General features: G+C 48.9%; 1 protein-coding gene across 3 annotated transcripts in view; it reads right to left on the bottom strand.

The window, feature by feature from the left end:
* LOC138653385 (5-oxoprolinase-like) overlaps nt 1-13,251 on the bottom strand; it is a 49,927-nt gene that overhangs the window by 23,117 nt on the left and 13,559 nt on the right. For all 3 annotated transcript variants that reach the window (XM_069743241.1, XM_069743240.1, XM_069743242.1), the window contains 6 exons: nt 12,725-12,862; nt 11,978-12,116; nt 4,995-5,107; nt 1,765-1,916; nt 1,516-1,676; nt 270-371 (listed from right to left, as the gene is read on the bottom strand). In XM_069743241.1, coding sequence (XP_069599342.1) covers nt 270-371; nt 1,516-1,676; nt 1,765-1,916; nt 4,995-5,107; nt 11,978-12,116; nt 12,725-12,862 — 805 coding nt within the window. The remainder of the gene's footprint in view (nt 1-269; nt 372-1,515; nt 1,677-1,764; nt 1,917-4,994; nt 5,108-11,977; nt 12,117-12,724; nt 12,863-13,251) is intronic.

Here is a 13,251-nt window from a genome sequence, read left to right as displayed (position 1 = left end):
AAAAAGGGAATTAATTATCATATGAGCCATGATATGACCAACGGGGGATACAATTCCAATAATAATCTTTAAATCAGCACAGTGATGGCTTTATATTCAAGTGAGTAGTAATAGGCTGTAGTACCAGGCACGGCCACAATCTTACATAAGGCGCTGTGCAGGTAAAAATCAACATGGGCAATAAAAAATAACCATATAAAAACAGAAAATGATACTCTGAGACTATAACATATGGAGATAGATAAGGCGGGTGTTCAGTGGCCACTTACTGGTGTGATCACTGTCAGATCCGGCAGGTGACTGCCCCCGGCACATGGGTGATTGCTCAGAATCACGTCACCCATTTTCAGATCATCTTTCAAGTTTCTAATCTAAAACCAAACAAAAATGTAAAACTCATTTAGTCAAATCACAAAGATATCCTGAATTGTCCGAATGATGGAAATAATCAGTGCGGTCCAGGACTGGATGGAGCAGGAAAAAAAGAGCACAATCCAAGAACCCTACATGTACATGTTTCCTACTTTCCGATCTACGAAGCAGGTTGTGTTTTTTCCTGGGGTGGGCCGCATTCTTTATATTTTATAAAATTAAAGAGGTTGTCCACTACTTTTTTTTACATCGACGATCTATCGTTAGGGTAGGTCATCAATGTCTGATTGGCCGGGGTATGACACCCAACACTCCCACCGATAAGCCGTTATCGACGGTGGCCTCCGGCTGGAAGTACTGACTTGCCGAGCTGCTCAGTCTACTTGTTTTGGCTGCCGTGGGATACTGCACATCCGCCTCTTATTGATTTGAATCGGAGGCGGATGTATATTACCCTGCGGAGACCAATAGAAGTAGAGAAGCAGCTCGTCAAGCGAGTATTTCCGGCTGGAGGCTGCCACCACCGATACCGGCTGATCGGCGAGCGCGCCAGGTGTCGGACCCTGGCCAATCACACATTGATGACCTATCGTGTAATAGTAGTGGATAAGCTCATTAAGGTTTCTTTTTTGTTTGTTTGTTTTCCCACGTGGTCTTCAGGATTTTATTCTGCAGGTTGTTACCAAAGAGGAAAGTATAAAAAAAAAATACTACAAATTTGTATGTTCTACCATATTGGGTTCAAAAAAATAGAAGTCTTAGTTCATCAGTTTAGATTTTAGGCGCAAAACTGTTTGAAACCTTGAAAAAAAATGCTGTGACCTTTGTAATTTTTTTTACGCCAGTCGTGGCTCCTCTCATTCCTTCCTTGAAAGTGGGCATCACCCAGTGGTAGGAATATGGCCGAGCCCGCACGAAAAAAACCCCCATCACAATTTGGGCCAGAAAAGTGACATAAATGACAACAAATGTTCTAAGGTCCCTGCCTGGACTGCAGTCCTTGTGGAGGTGCACGGCAGGGGGAAAGATGTGTCACATTCATTTAGAGGAACAAGACTCTAGAATTTGGCACATCTCACTCCGGTAGACATTACAACAAGACTGGCGTCCTGAGGAGCTGGTGATAGATGCAAGAGGCCTCACCTGAAATTGGACAGTTTCCTGCATCGCCCCTAAATGCACTGGAATATGGGGGGCATTAGACACCAAACCTCCATCAGGACCAAAGAGAGCGCAAGAAAAGTCCAGGCGTTCCTTGATGTTGGTGGAGATGGCCGTTCTTTGAAGGATTCTGCCCATTTGTTCTAAGCAGAAAGAGGGGGATGTCTGATTAATAACAAAATGGACGTAGGTCTTCTACTCACGTAATACAAGAAAATATAAGAGTCTGACCGGCGATGCTCATAAAACGGTGGGAAAAGATGGACAACTGGATGGTGTCGAGCTCCGGTCCAATCGTTTTCTGTTTTCCGCTCCCCACAGCAATGTGGATGTCACCATACTCTGTTATTGAGGCCGTGCAGTCAGGCTCCACCAACACAGTGCTAAAGATACAAACATATGTTAAACCTGGATCCAGAGGTTTATCGTTCAGTCACAGGCTTGATTTCATACCAGAAAGCACGTGAACACCAGATTTGCAGCCCTGAGCGGCCATGCATGGACTCCCCTTAGTATATCATGTGCTTTGCCTACAGCTCAGAGATGCAAGGATATCTCAAGATGATCATTGGGTCTAGTAATTGTGGCCAAGTGATCAACAGTTCATCCAGTTCCTTTAGCGCCAAGGACTTCTCAAAAGGCTTTATACTTGTGCTCAATTTGGGGTTAGAGGTACAAGTTACTGTCCAGTTGATATTGGTGACTGGTCATGTCACATACATGCCGGAGGAGCTCCTCTGACACCGGCTCATGCCTCTACAGCAGGTGGACGTGCCTCAAAATCAAGACTATATCGGAAGCCACATTGTCCTTATTCAATTTCACGACCTCTTCCACCTTGTCTATCAAACCTGCGGTTTCCTTCCTCTCCCTTATGTCAGGTTCCACGTCTCGATTAAAGAGGCATCTTTAGACAAAACCAAGCAGCCTCCATGTGATCTTACATATGAGTGACCCGAGACTCCCTCTACTCTACAAGATTTAATAAACACTCAGAAGAACTAAATATAATAGATCGGAGCCTCACGATTCCTCACGGCTGCCCAGGATACTCTTCAGTGGCTCATGCTCTCAGTACCCTAAGTCTGCTCACTCCCACCCAGCCTTGTGAGGGGTTCTTGGATTTATTCCCCCTCTTTTTCTTATTCTACAAGTTCCTTGTGCTCCTTCCTGTTCTCCGTCTCTTCCTCTTAGGCCGGTTTCACACGTCCAGATAATTCCGGTACCGGAAAAAAATCGGTACCGGAATTATCCGTGTCCGTGTGGCCCTACATTTCTGTGGCACATCAGTGTGGCACACGTGCGGCACACTTGTGCCGCCCGTGTGCCCACTGGGTACCACACGCACCGTGCTGGATACCACACGTACCAGCATCTGGTGCTGAAGCCCCGATTCATATCTTCCCTGCAGCAGCGTTTGCTGCAGAGAAGATATGAATAATAGTATTTAAAATAAAGATCTATGTGCCCACCGCCCTCCCACCCCCTGTGCGCCCCCCCCGCTGTTCTGAAAATACTCACCCAGCTCCCTTGTTGGCTGTCGCTGCTTCCTGTTCTGGCCGCATCTTCTCCTGTATGCGGTCACGTGGGGCCACCGATTACAGTAATGAATATGTGGCTCCACCCCTATGGGAGGTGGAGCTGCATATTCATGACTGTAAATGAGCGGCCCCACGTGACCGCATACAGGAGAAGATGCGGCCAGAACAGGAAGCAGCGACAGCCAATGAGGGAGCTTCAGCACCAGTGGGGGGGACAGCGCTTAATGTAGCGCTGTCTCCTGCACGGCACACGGACTTCACGCGGACAACGTCCGTGTGCGGTACGTGTTTTACACGGACCCATTGACTTTAATGGGTCCGTGTAATACGTGCGCTCCCACGAACACTGACATGTCTCCGTGTTTGGCACACGGAGACACGGTCCGCAAAAAAATCAATGACATCTGCACAGATGCATTGATTTTTATGTGTCTACGTGTGTCAGTGTCTCCGGTACGTGAGGAAAGTGTCAACTCACGTACCGGAGACACTGACGTGTGAAACAGGCCTTAGTCCACATGTTGACTTTGTAGCAGATAATTTTTTATGTTATCTTTTCACTTGGAAGTTCACAGACACTATTTGTGCATTTTAATAGCCGAACGTGACTTACGTAATGGTCAGCTACTTGAAGACGGATATAACTATAACCTGTTTGTACTTTCTCTTCCCACACTAGACCTGTATAAAAGCACGGTCCTTCTGCACTCATCCCCCTCAACAATTTAAACCTGCTTTTAGTGCGCATACCAGTTTAATAAGTCCAGGAATGGTCTCATTTTTCTATAACTTGGGGGCAGTTCCTCCTCATTAAAGAGGCAAAGACCCGCCCCCACTTCCTGTAAAGAGGCAAAGACCTGCCCTCACTTTCTGTAAAGAGGCAAAGACCCGCCTCCACTTCCTTGTAAATAGGCAAAGACCTGCCCCCACTTCCTGTAAAGAGGCAAAGACCCGCCCCCACTTCCTGTAAATAGGCAGACCTGCCCCCACTTCCTGTAAAAAGGCAAAGACCCGCCCCCACTTCCTGTAAAGAGACAAAGTCCCAGCCTCACATCCTGTACAGAGGCAAAGACCTGCCCCCACGTCCTGTAAATAGGCAAAGACCTGCCCCCACTTCCTGTAAAGAGGCAAAGACCCGCCCCCACTTCCTGTAAAGAGGCAAAGACCTGCCCCCACTTCCTGTAAAGAGGCAAAGACTCGCCCCCACTTCCTGTAAAGAGACAAAGACCCGCCCCCACTTCCTTGTAAAGAGACAAAGACCCGCCCCCACTTCCTGTAAAGAGACAGAGACCTGCCCTCACTTCCTGTAATTTGGGTCAGTACTTCTGTTGGTAGAGACGGATTACACTTGACAACAGGCAGTGAGCAGCAGATTACACAGGATACATTAAGTAGTCAGCACTTCTAATGATTTTTGTTGGGGTTAAGGCAACTTTGTTTCCAAATAAAATTATTTGTTGCTTGTCAAATTGTCTGACAATACAGAAACTATATCTAGGCCCTTGAACAGATTTTTTCTATAGTTTATCCCACCGATTCTGGCCAGAATAGCAACTAATGTGGACAGGAGCCTCCTGACATAATGTTGGGGAAGGTATGGTTGGGGCAACTTTAATTCAAGCCTTCTTTGTTCTGCAGATAAATAAACCGCTGGCAGATGAGCCTGGCATTGGCTAGCTCCACTCTCCCCATAGGAAACATATGAATGCTCAGCATGGTGTTAATGTGTACGGGTGAGAGGGGTTGGGAATGATAGCTGTCGGGAAAACATCATCTAATGTGTAAGGGCACCATACGGCCCACAGCCTCTCCAGTACTGGAAGCTCATATTACACTCATCCACTGACAGATCTTATTGATCCGTAGATGGCCACAATAGATTCAATACTTCATAATCTCGGTATTATGTGATGTCCGCACCTGTTCTTGTCAATAATAATGGCCGGCCCATCAATTGTGTGGTCACAGGATAGGTCCTCCAGAAGATACACACTGGTGTCCATGTATCCTTCTTCAAAATAGCATTTAGTGACCTGCGAGGAGGTGACAGATTAAGAAAGGAGAAATAAAGTGTTGTCAGATTAAAAACAGAGAAGTCGATAGCACTAAAATAAAAGACACCATTGGTTTGTGGGATGTGTGTCCACTGGGCGAGTGGAGTGGGTGAGTTGTGTGCGGCAGAAGTCCAGTGTGGATGTGGTGGGTTGTCGTCAGTGCCGGTGGCATGTGAATGTGAAGTGTGGCCAGCAGGCAAGTGGCGTGAGCGTGAAATGTGATCAGAAGAGAGTTTATTCAATAGGTAGGTGGAGTGTGTCCAGCTGGTGATTGGCGTGAGAGTGTAAAAAGTGTCAGCGGGTGGGTTGTGTCTGTGTAGTGTCCTGTGTGCACAATTATTCAGTGGTCGAGTGGGACATAAGTCCAGTGATTGCAATACACAGAATTTGCCTGGCATTGGATTATTGGGTATACTGAATGTGTGTGACATGTATCTAGCAGATAGGTGACGTGTGTGACATGTATCTAGCAGATAGGTGACGTGTGTGTGACATGTATCTAGCAGATAGGTGACGTGTGTGACATGTATGTAGCAGATAGGTGACGTGTGTGTGACATGTATCTAGCGGATAGGTGACGTGTGTGACATGTATGTAGCAGATAGGTGACGTGTGTGTGACATGTATCTAGCGGATAGGTGACGTGTGTGTGACATGTATCTAGCGGATAGGTGACGTGTGACATGTATGTAGCAGATAGGTGACGTGTGTGTGACATGTATCTAGCAGATAGGTGACGTGTGTGTGTGACATGTATCTAGCAGATAGGTGACGTGTGTGTGTGACATGTATCTAGCAGATAGGTGACGTGTGTGTGACATGTATCTAGCGGATAGGTGACGTGTGTGACATGTATGTAGCAGATAGGTGACGTGTGTGTGACATGTATCTAGCAGATAGGTGACGTGTGTGACATGTATCTAGCAGATAGGTGACGTGTGTGTGACATGTATGTAGCAGATAGGTGACGTGTGTGTGACATGTATCTAGCAGATAGGTGACGTGTGTGTGACATGTATCTAGCAGATAGGTGACGTGTGTGTGTGACATGTATCTAGCAGATAGGTGACGTGTGTGTGACATGTATCTAGCGGATAGGTGACGTGTGTGACATGTATCTAGCAGATAGGTGACGTGTGTGACATGTATCTAGCAGATAGGTGACGTGTGTGACATGTATCTAGCAGATAGGTGACGTGTGTGTGACATGTATCTAGCGGATAGGTGACATGTGTGACATATATCTAGCAGATAGGTGACGTGTGTGTGACATGTATCTAGCAGATAGGTGACGTGTGTGACATGTATCTAGCAGATAGGTGACGTGTGTGACATGTATCTAGCAGATAGGTGACGTGTGTGACATGTATCTAGCAGATAGGTGACGTGTGTGTGACATGTATCTAGCGGATAGGTGACATGTGTGACATATATCTAGCAGATAGGTGACGTGTGTGTGACATGTATCTAGCAGATAGGTGACGTGTGTGTGACATGTATCTAGCAGATAGGTGACATGTGTGACATGTATCTAGCAGATAGGTGACGTGTGTGTGACATGTATCTAGCGGATAGGTGACGTGTGTGACATGTATCTAGCAGATAGGTGACGTGTGTGACATGTATCTAGCAGATAGGTGACGTGTGTGACATGTATCTAGCAGATAGGTGACGTGTGTGTGACATGTATCTAGCAGATAGGTGACGTGTGTGACATGTATCTAGCAGATAGGTGACGTGTGTGTGACATGTATCTAGCAGATAGGTGACGTGTGTGACATGTATCTAGCAGATAGGTGACGTGTGTGTGACATGTATCTAGCGGATAGGTGACGTGTGACATGTATGTAGCAGATAGGTGACGTGTGTGTGACATGTATCTAGCAGATAGGTGACGTGTGTGTGTGACATGTATCTAGCAGATAGGTGACGTGTGTGTGACATGTATCTAGCGGATAGGTGACGTGTGTGACATGTATGTAGCAGATAGGTGACGTGTGTGTGACATGTATCTAGCAGATAGGTGACGTGTGTGTGACATGTATGTAGCAGATAGGTGACGTGTGTGTGACATGTATCTAGCAGATAGGTGACGTGTGTGTGACATGTATCTAGCAGATAGGTGACGTGTGTGTGTGACATGTATCTAGCAGATAGGTGACGTGTGTGTGACATGTATCTAGCGGATAGGTGACGTGTGTGACATGTATCTAGCAGATAGGTGACGTGTGTGACATGTATCTAGCAGATAGGTGACGTGTGTGACATGTATCTAGCAGATAGGTGACGTGTGTGTGACATGTATCTAGCGGATAGGTGACATGTGTGACATATATCTAGCAGATAGGTGACGTGTGTGTGACATGTATCTAGCAGATAGGTGACGTGTGTGACATGTATCTAGCAGATAGGTGACGTGTGTGACATGTATCTAGCAGATAGGTGACGTGTGTGACATGTATCTAGCAGATAGGTGACGTGTGTGTGACATGTATCTAGCGGATAGGTGACATGTGTGACATATATCTAGCAGATAGGTGACGTGTGTGTGACATGTATCTAGCAGATAGGTGACGTGTGTGTGACATGTATCTAGCAGATAGGTGACATGTGTGACATGTATCTAGCAGATAGGTGACGTGTGTGTGACATGTATCTAGCGGATAGGTGACGTGTGTGACATGTATCTAGCAGATAGGTGACGTGTGTGACATGTATCTAGCAGATAGGTGACGTGTGTGACATGTATCTAGCAGATAGGTGACGTGTGTGTGACATGTATCTAGCAGATAGGTGACGTGTGTGACATGTATCTAGCAGATAGGTGACGTGTGTGTGACATGTATCTAGCAGATAGGTGACGTGTGTGACATGTATCTAGCAGATAGGTGACGTGTGTGACATGTATCTAGCAGATAGGTGACGTGTGTGTGACATGTATCTAGCAGATAGGTGACGTGTGACATGTATCTAGCAGATAGGTGACGTGTGTGTGACATGTATCTAGCAGATAGGTGACGTGTGTGTGACATGTATCTAGCAGATAGGTGACGTGTGTGACATGTATCTAGCAGATAGGTGACGTGTGTGTGTGACATGTATCTAGCAGATAGGTGACGTGTGTGTGTGACATGTATCTAGCAGATAGGTGACGTGTGTGACATGTATCTAGCGGATAGGTGACGTGTGTGTGACATGTATCTAGCAGATAGGTGACGTGTGTGTGACATGTATCTAGCAGATAGGTGACGTGTGTGTGACATGTATCTAGCAGATAGGTGACGTGTGTGTGACATGTATCTAGCAGATAGGTGACGTGTGTGTGACATGTATCTAGCAGATAGGTGACGTGTGTGTGACATGTATCTAGCAGATAGGTGACGTGTGTGTGACATGTATCTAGCAGATAGGTGACGTGTGTGACATGTATCTAGCGGATAGGTGACGTGTGTGTGACATGTATCTAGCGGATAGATGACGTGTGTGTGACATGTATCTAGCAGATAGGTGACGTGTGTGACATGTATCTAGCGGATAGGTGACGTGTGTGTGACATGTATCTAGCAGATAGGTGACGTGTGTGACATGTATCTAGCGGATAGATGACGTGTGTGACATGTATCTAGCGGATAGGTGACGTGTGTGTGACATGTATCTAGCAGATAGGTGACGTGTGTGACATGTATCTAGCGGATAGGTGACGTGTGTGTGACATGTATCTAGCAGATAGGTGATGTGTGTGACATGTATCTAGCAGATAGGTGACGTGTGTGTGACATGTATCTAGCAGACAGGTGACGTGTGTGTGACATGTATCTAGCAGATAGGTGACGTGTGTGACATGTATCTAGCGGATAGGTGACGTGTGTGTGACATGTATCTAGCAGATAGGTGATGTGTGTGACATGTATCTAGCAGATAGGTGACGTGTGTGTGACATGTATCTAGCAGATAGGTGACGTGTGTGACATGTATCTAGCAGATAGGTGACGTGTGTGTGACATGTATCTAGCAGATAGGTGACGTGTGTGACATGTATCTAGCGGATAGGTGACGTGTGTGTGACATGTATCTAGCAGATAGGTGACGTGTGTGTGACATGTATCTAGCAGATAGGTGACGTGTGTGACATGTATCTAGCAGATAGGTGACGTGTGTGTGACATGTATCTAGCAGATAGGTGACGTGTGTGACATGTATCTAGCGGATAGGTGACATGTGTGACATGTATCTAGCAGACAGGTGACGTGTGTGTGACATGTATCTAGCAGATAGGTGACGTGTGTGTGACATGTATCTAGCAGATAGGTGACGTGTGTGACATGTATCTAGCGGATAGGTGACGTGTGTGACATGTATCTAGCAGATAGGTGACGTGTGTGACATGTATCTAGCAGACAGGTGACGTGTGTGTGACATGTATCTAGCAGATAGGTGACGTGTGTGACATGTATCTAGCGGATAGGTGACGTGTGTGTGACATGTATCTAGCAGATAGGTGACGTGTGTGTGACATGTATCTAGCAGACAGGTGACGTGTGTGTGACATGTATCTAGCAGATAGGTGACGTGTGTGACATGTATCTAGCGGATAGGTGACGTGTGTGTGACATGTATCTAGCAGATAGGTGATGTGTGTGACATGTATCTAGCAGATAGGTGACGTGTGTGTGACATGTATCTAGCAGATAGGTGACGTGTGTGTGACATGTATCTAGCAGATAGGTGACGTGTGTGACATGTATCTAGCAGATAGGTGACGTGTGTGTGACATGTATCTAGCAGATAGGTGACGTGTGTGACATGTATCTAGCAGATAGGTGACGTGTGTGTGACAATCTAATGTCTGGAATGTGGATGGTGGATAAGCAGCGCATCTCTGCCATGTTAAACAAAGTGAATCAGATCAGCCACCACTCACTTCTAATTAGCCTCCAATTCTTTGTGGTTTTTGGAATTCAGGCAAGGGAGGCATATGTTAAGGAAAAAGGGCACATACACTGAGGGAAGATGGCACATATGCTGGGGGAGAGGGCAAATACTTTGAGAGGAAAGGGTACATACACCGAGGGGAGAGGGCGCACATACTGAGGGGAGACGGCGCGGACACTGAGGGGAGAGGGCACACACACTGAGGGGAGAGGGCGCACACACTGAGGGGAGAGGGCGCAGACACTGAGGGGAGAGGGCGCGGACACTGAGGGGAGAGGGCGCACACACTGAGGGGAGAGGGCGCACACACTGAGGGGAGAGGGCGCACACACTGAGGGGAGAGGGCGCACATACTGAGGGGAGAGGGCGTGGACACTGAGGGGAGAGGGCGCACACACTGAGGGGAGAGGGCGCGGACACTGAGGGGAGAGGGCACATACACTGAGGGGAGAGGGCGCACACACTGAGGGGAGAGGGCGCACACACTGAGGGGAGAGGGCGCACACACTGAGGGGAGAGGGCGCACACACTGAGGGGAGAGGGCGCACACACTGAGGGGAGAGGGCGCACATACTGAGGGGAGAGGGCGCGGACACTGAGGGGAGAGGGCGCACACACTGAGGGGAGAGGGCGCACACACTGAGGGGAGAGGGCGCACACACTGAGGGGAGAGGGCGCGGACACTGAGGGGAGAGGGCGCACACACTGAGGGGAGAGGGCGCACACACTGAGGGGAGAGGCACACACACTGAGGGGAGAGGGCGCACACACTGAGGGGAGAGGCACACACACTGAGGGGAGAGGGCGCACACACTGAGGGGAGAGGGCGCACACACTGAGGGGAGACGGCACACACACTGAGGGGAGAGGGCGCACACACTGAGGGGAGAGGGCGCACACACTGAGGGGAGAGGGCGCACACACTGAGGGGAGAGGGCGCACACACTGAGGGGAGAGGGCGCACACACTGAGGGGAGAGGGCGCACACACTGAGGGGAGAGGGCGCACACACTGAGGGGAGAGGGCGCACACACTGAGGGGAGAGGGCGCACACACTGAGGGGAGAGGGCGCACACACTGAGGGGAGACGGCACACACACTGAGGGGAGAGGGCGTGGACACTGAGGGGAGAGGGCGCACATACTGAGGGGAGAGGGCGTGGATACTGAGGGGAGAGGGCACATACACTGAGGGGAGAGGGCGTGGACACTGAGGGGAGACGGCACACACACTGAGGGGAGAGGGCGTGGACACTGAGGGGAGAGGGCGCACATACTGAGGGGAGAGGGCGTGGACACTGAGGGGAGAGGGCACATACACTGAGGGGAGAGGGCGCACACACTGAGGGGAGAGGGCGCACACACTGAGGGGAGAGGGCGTGGACACTGAGGGGAGAGGGCGCACACACTGAGGGGAGAGGGCGCACACACTGAGGGGAGAGGGCGTGGACACTGAGGGGAGAGGGCGCACATACTGAGGGGAGAGGGCGTGGACACTGAGGGGAGAGGGCACATACACTGAGGGGAGAGGGCGCACACACTGAGGGGAGAGGGCGCACACACTGAGGGGAGAGGGCGCACACACTGAGGGGAGAGGGCGCACACACTGAGGGGAGAGAGCACACACTGAGGGGAGAGGGCGCACACATACTGAAGGGAGAGGGTGCGGACACTGAGGTGATGGGGAGTAGACATTGAGGTAAGAGGACACATGAATGGACGATTGGTCGCCTGTACGTTGAGAAGAGTGGGAGCACGCCTTGACTGGAGAGAAGTGAGGGAGTATACACTAAGTGGAAGGGGGCACATACATTGAGCAGGCGGTGGAATCTCTTACATGGAGGGGCACATACTTTCATTGGGGGGAGCATACATAATCGCGTGTTTCTATCACTTGGTGCTGCCGCCTGTCACTCACAGTCTCCACACGAGCCGGCCGTCCACTGGGCACAATACGAGTCTCACAGCGGACGCCGGTGCTCCCCGTTCCTCGCACACGGATGTCGTCCACCACAATATTCCGGGACGGGATGGTGAATCCAAACTCCTTCATGTACCTGTCAAGGGTCTCATTTATATTAACAAATCATAAATATGACGGGGGGACGTTTATTATCTTAAGAACTATTGTTCTCCCATCCTTTGACCGAGTCGCCTTTTTCATCCTTACATTTACTAGAAGAGAAGGAAATATCTGAACTTTTTTTTCTTTTTCTCCAATGCACCTAAAAATAACACAATAATGTCTCACTGGTTTCCGTATACGGCTCCTATGTAGTTCACCTTATCTGAACCTATATTTACTTCTCACCCTCTTCTTCATGACTTATACACATTGGGTGAGAAGACATAAATGGCGGGAATATCACCCGAGGAAAGGTTTCGATTGCACGGGGTTGGTGTGGAGATTGGAGACGCATAACTCTGCATAAGAGCTGCCGACACGTAATGTTGGAGAGTTGACTTTGTTCATTTGTTGCAATGCGAATTATGGTGTCGCGTGGGTCCATGCAAGTTCATAAACGCAGCTCTGGGTGTGACTGGAGGACATTACTGGGGATAAGTAGGAGAGAAGGGAAGGACTTTCACGGTGAAGTTTGGCATATGGGGACACAACAGAGAGGTCGCGCCGATATGTAGAATCCAATGAGTTCCCGGATGGTACCTGGCAGTGAAGGCCGCCTTGAAATCCCCCGCACGGCAGGAGTTGGGGGCACCGGGGTAACCTCTCGCGGAGCACATTAGTGCACAGTCAGTCCGCTCGTACCGGAGATGGAGGAAGGGCTCCGTGTCGATTTGTGACCTGTATGAGATGATATATACACGGTATGAGCAGCGATTTATGGGGTCCTGATACAAGAACCCCAAAGTGCGAAAAGCCTAAAATGCCTAAGTGCCAAAATCAGATCACAAGAGAAGCAAACGTAGACAAGAGATTAAAGGTTAATCTAAAAAAAAAAAAAACAAGTTCTCCTTACCACTATAAATGGTGGATAAATTGCTGATCGTTGGGGGTCTGACAGCTTGGACGCCCCGGTGATCCTGAGATGGGAATTCTGTAACCCTGAGAACATGTCAGGAATGGAGCAGAGGAGCACACACGCGGCCTCCGCTCCATTCATTGTCTATAGCACTGCCAGAAATAGAGGAACACTGTACTCAGCAGTCCCATAGACAATGGATGGAGCGGAG

This window comes from Ranitomeya imitator, unplaced genomic scaffold (assembly GCF_032444005.1).
Source record: "Ranitomeya imitator isolate aRanImi1 unplaced genomic scaffold, aRanImi1.pri SCAFFOLD_590, whole genome shotgun sequence".
Lineage (NCBI taxonomy): Eukaryota > Metazoa > Chordata > Amphibia > Anura > Dendrobatidae > Ranitomeya > Ranitomeya imitator.
The sequence above is the reverse complement of the archived record's forward strand: the minus strand, read 5'-3'. Positions and strand labels throughout refer to the sequence as shown.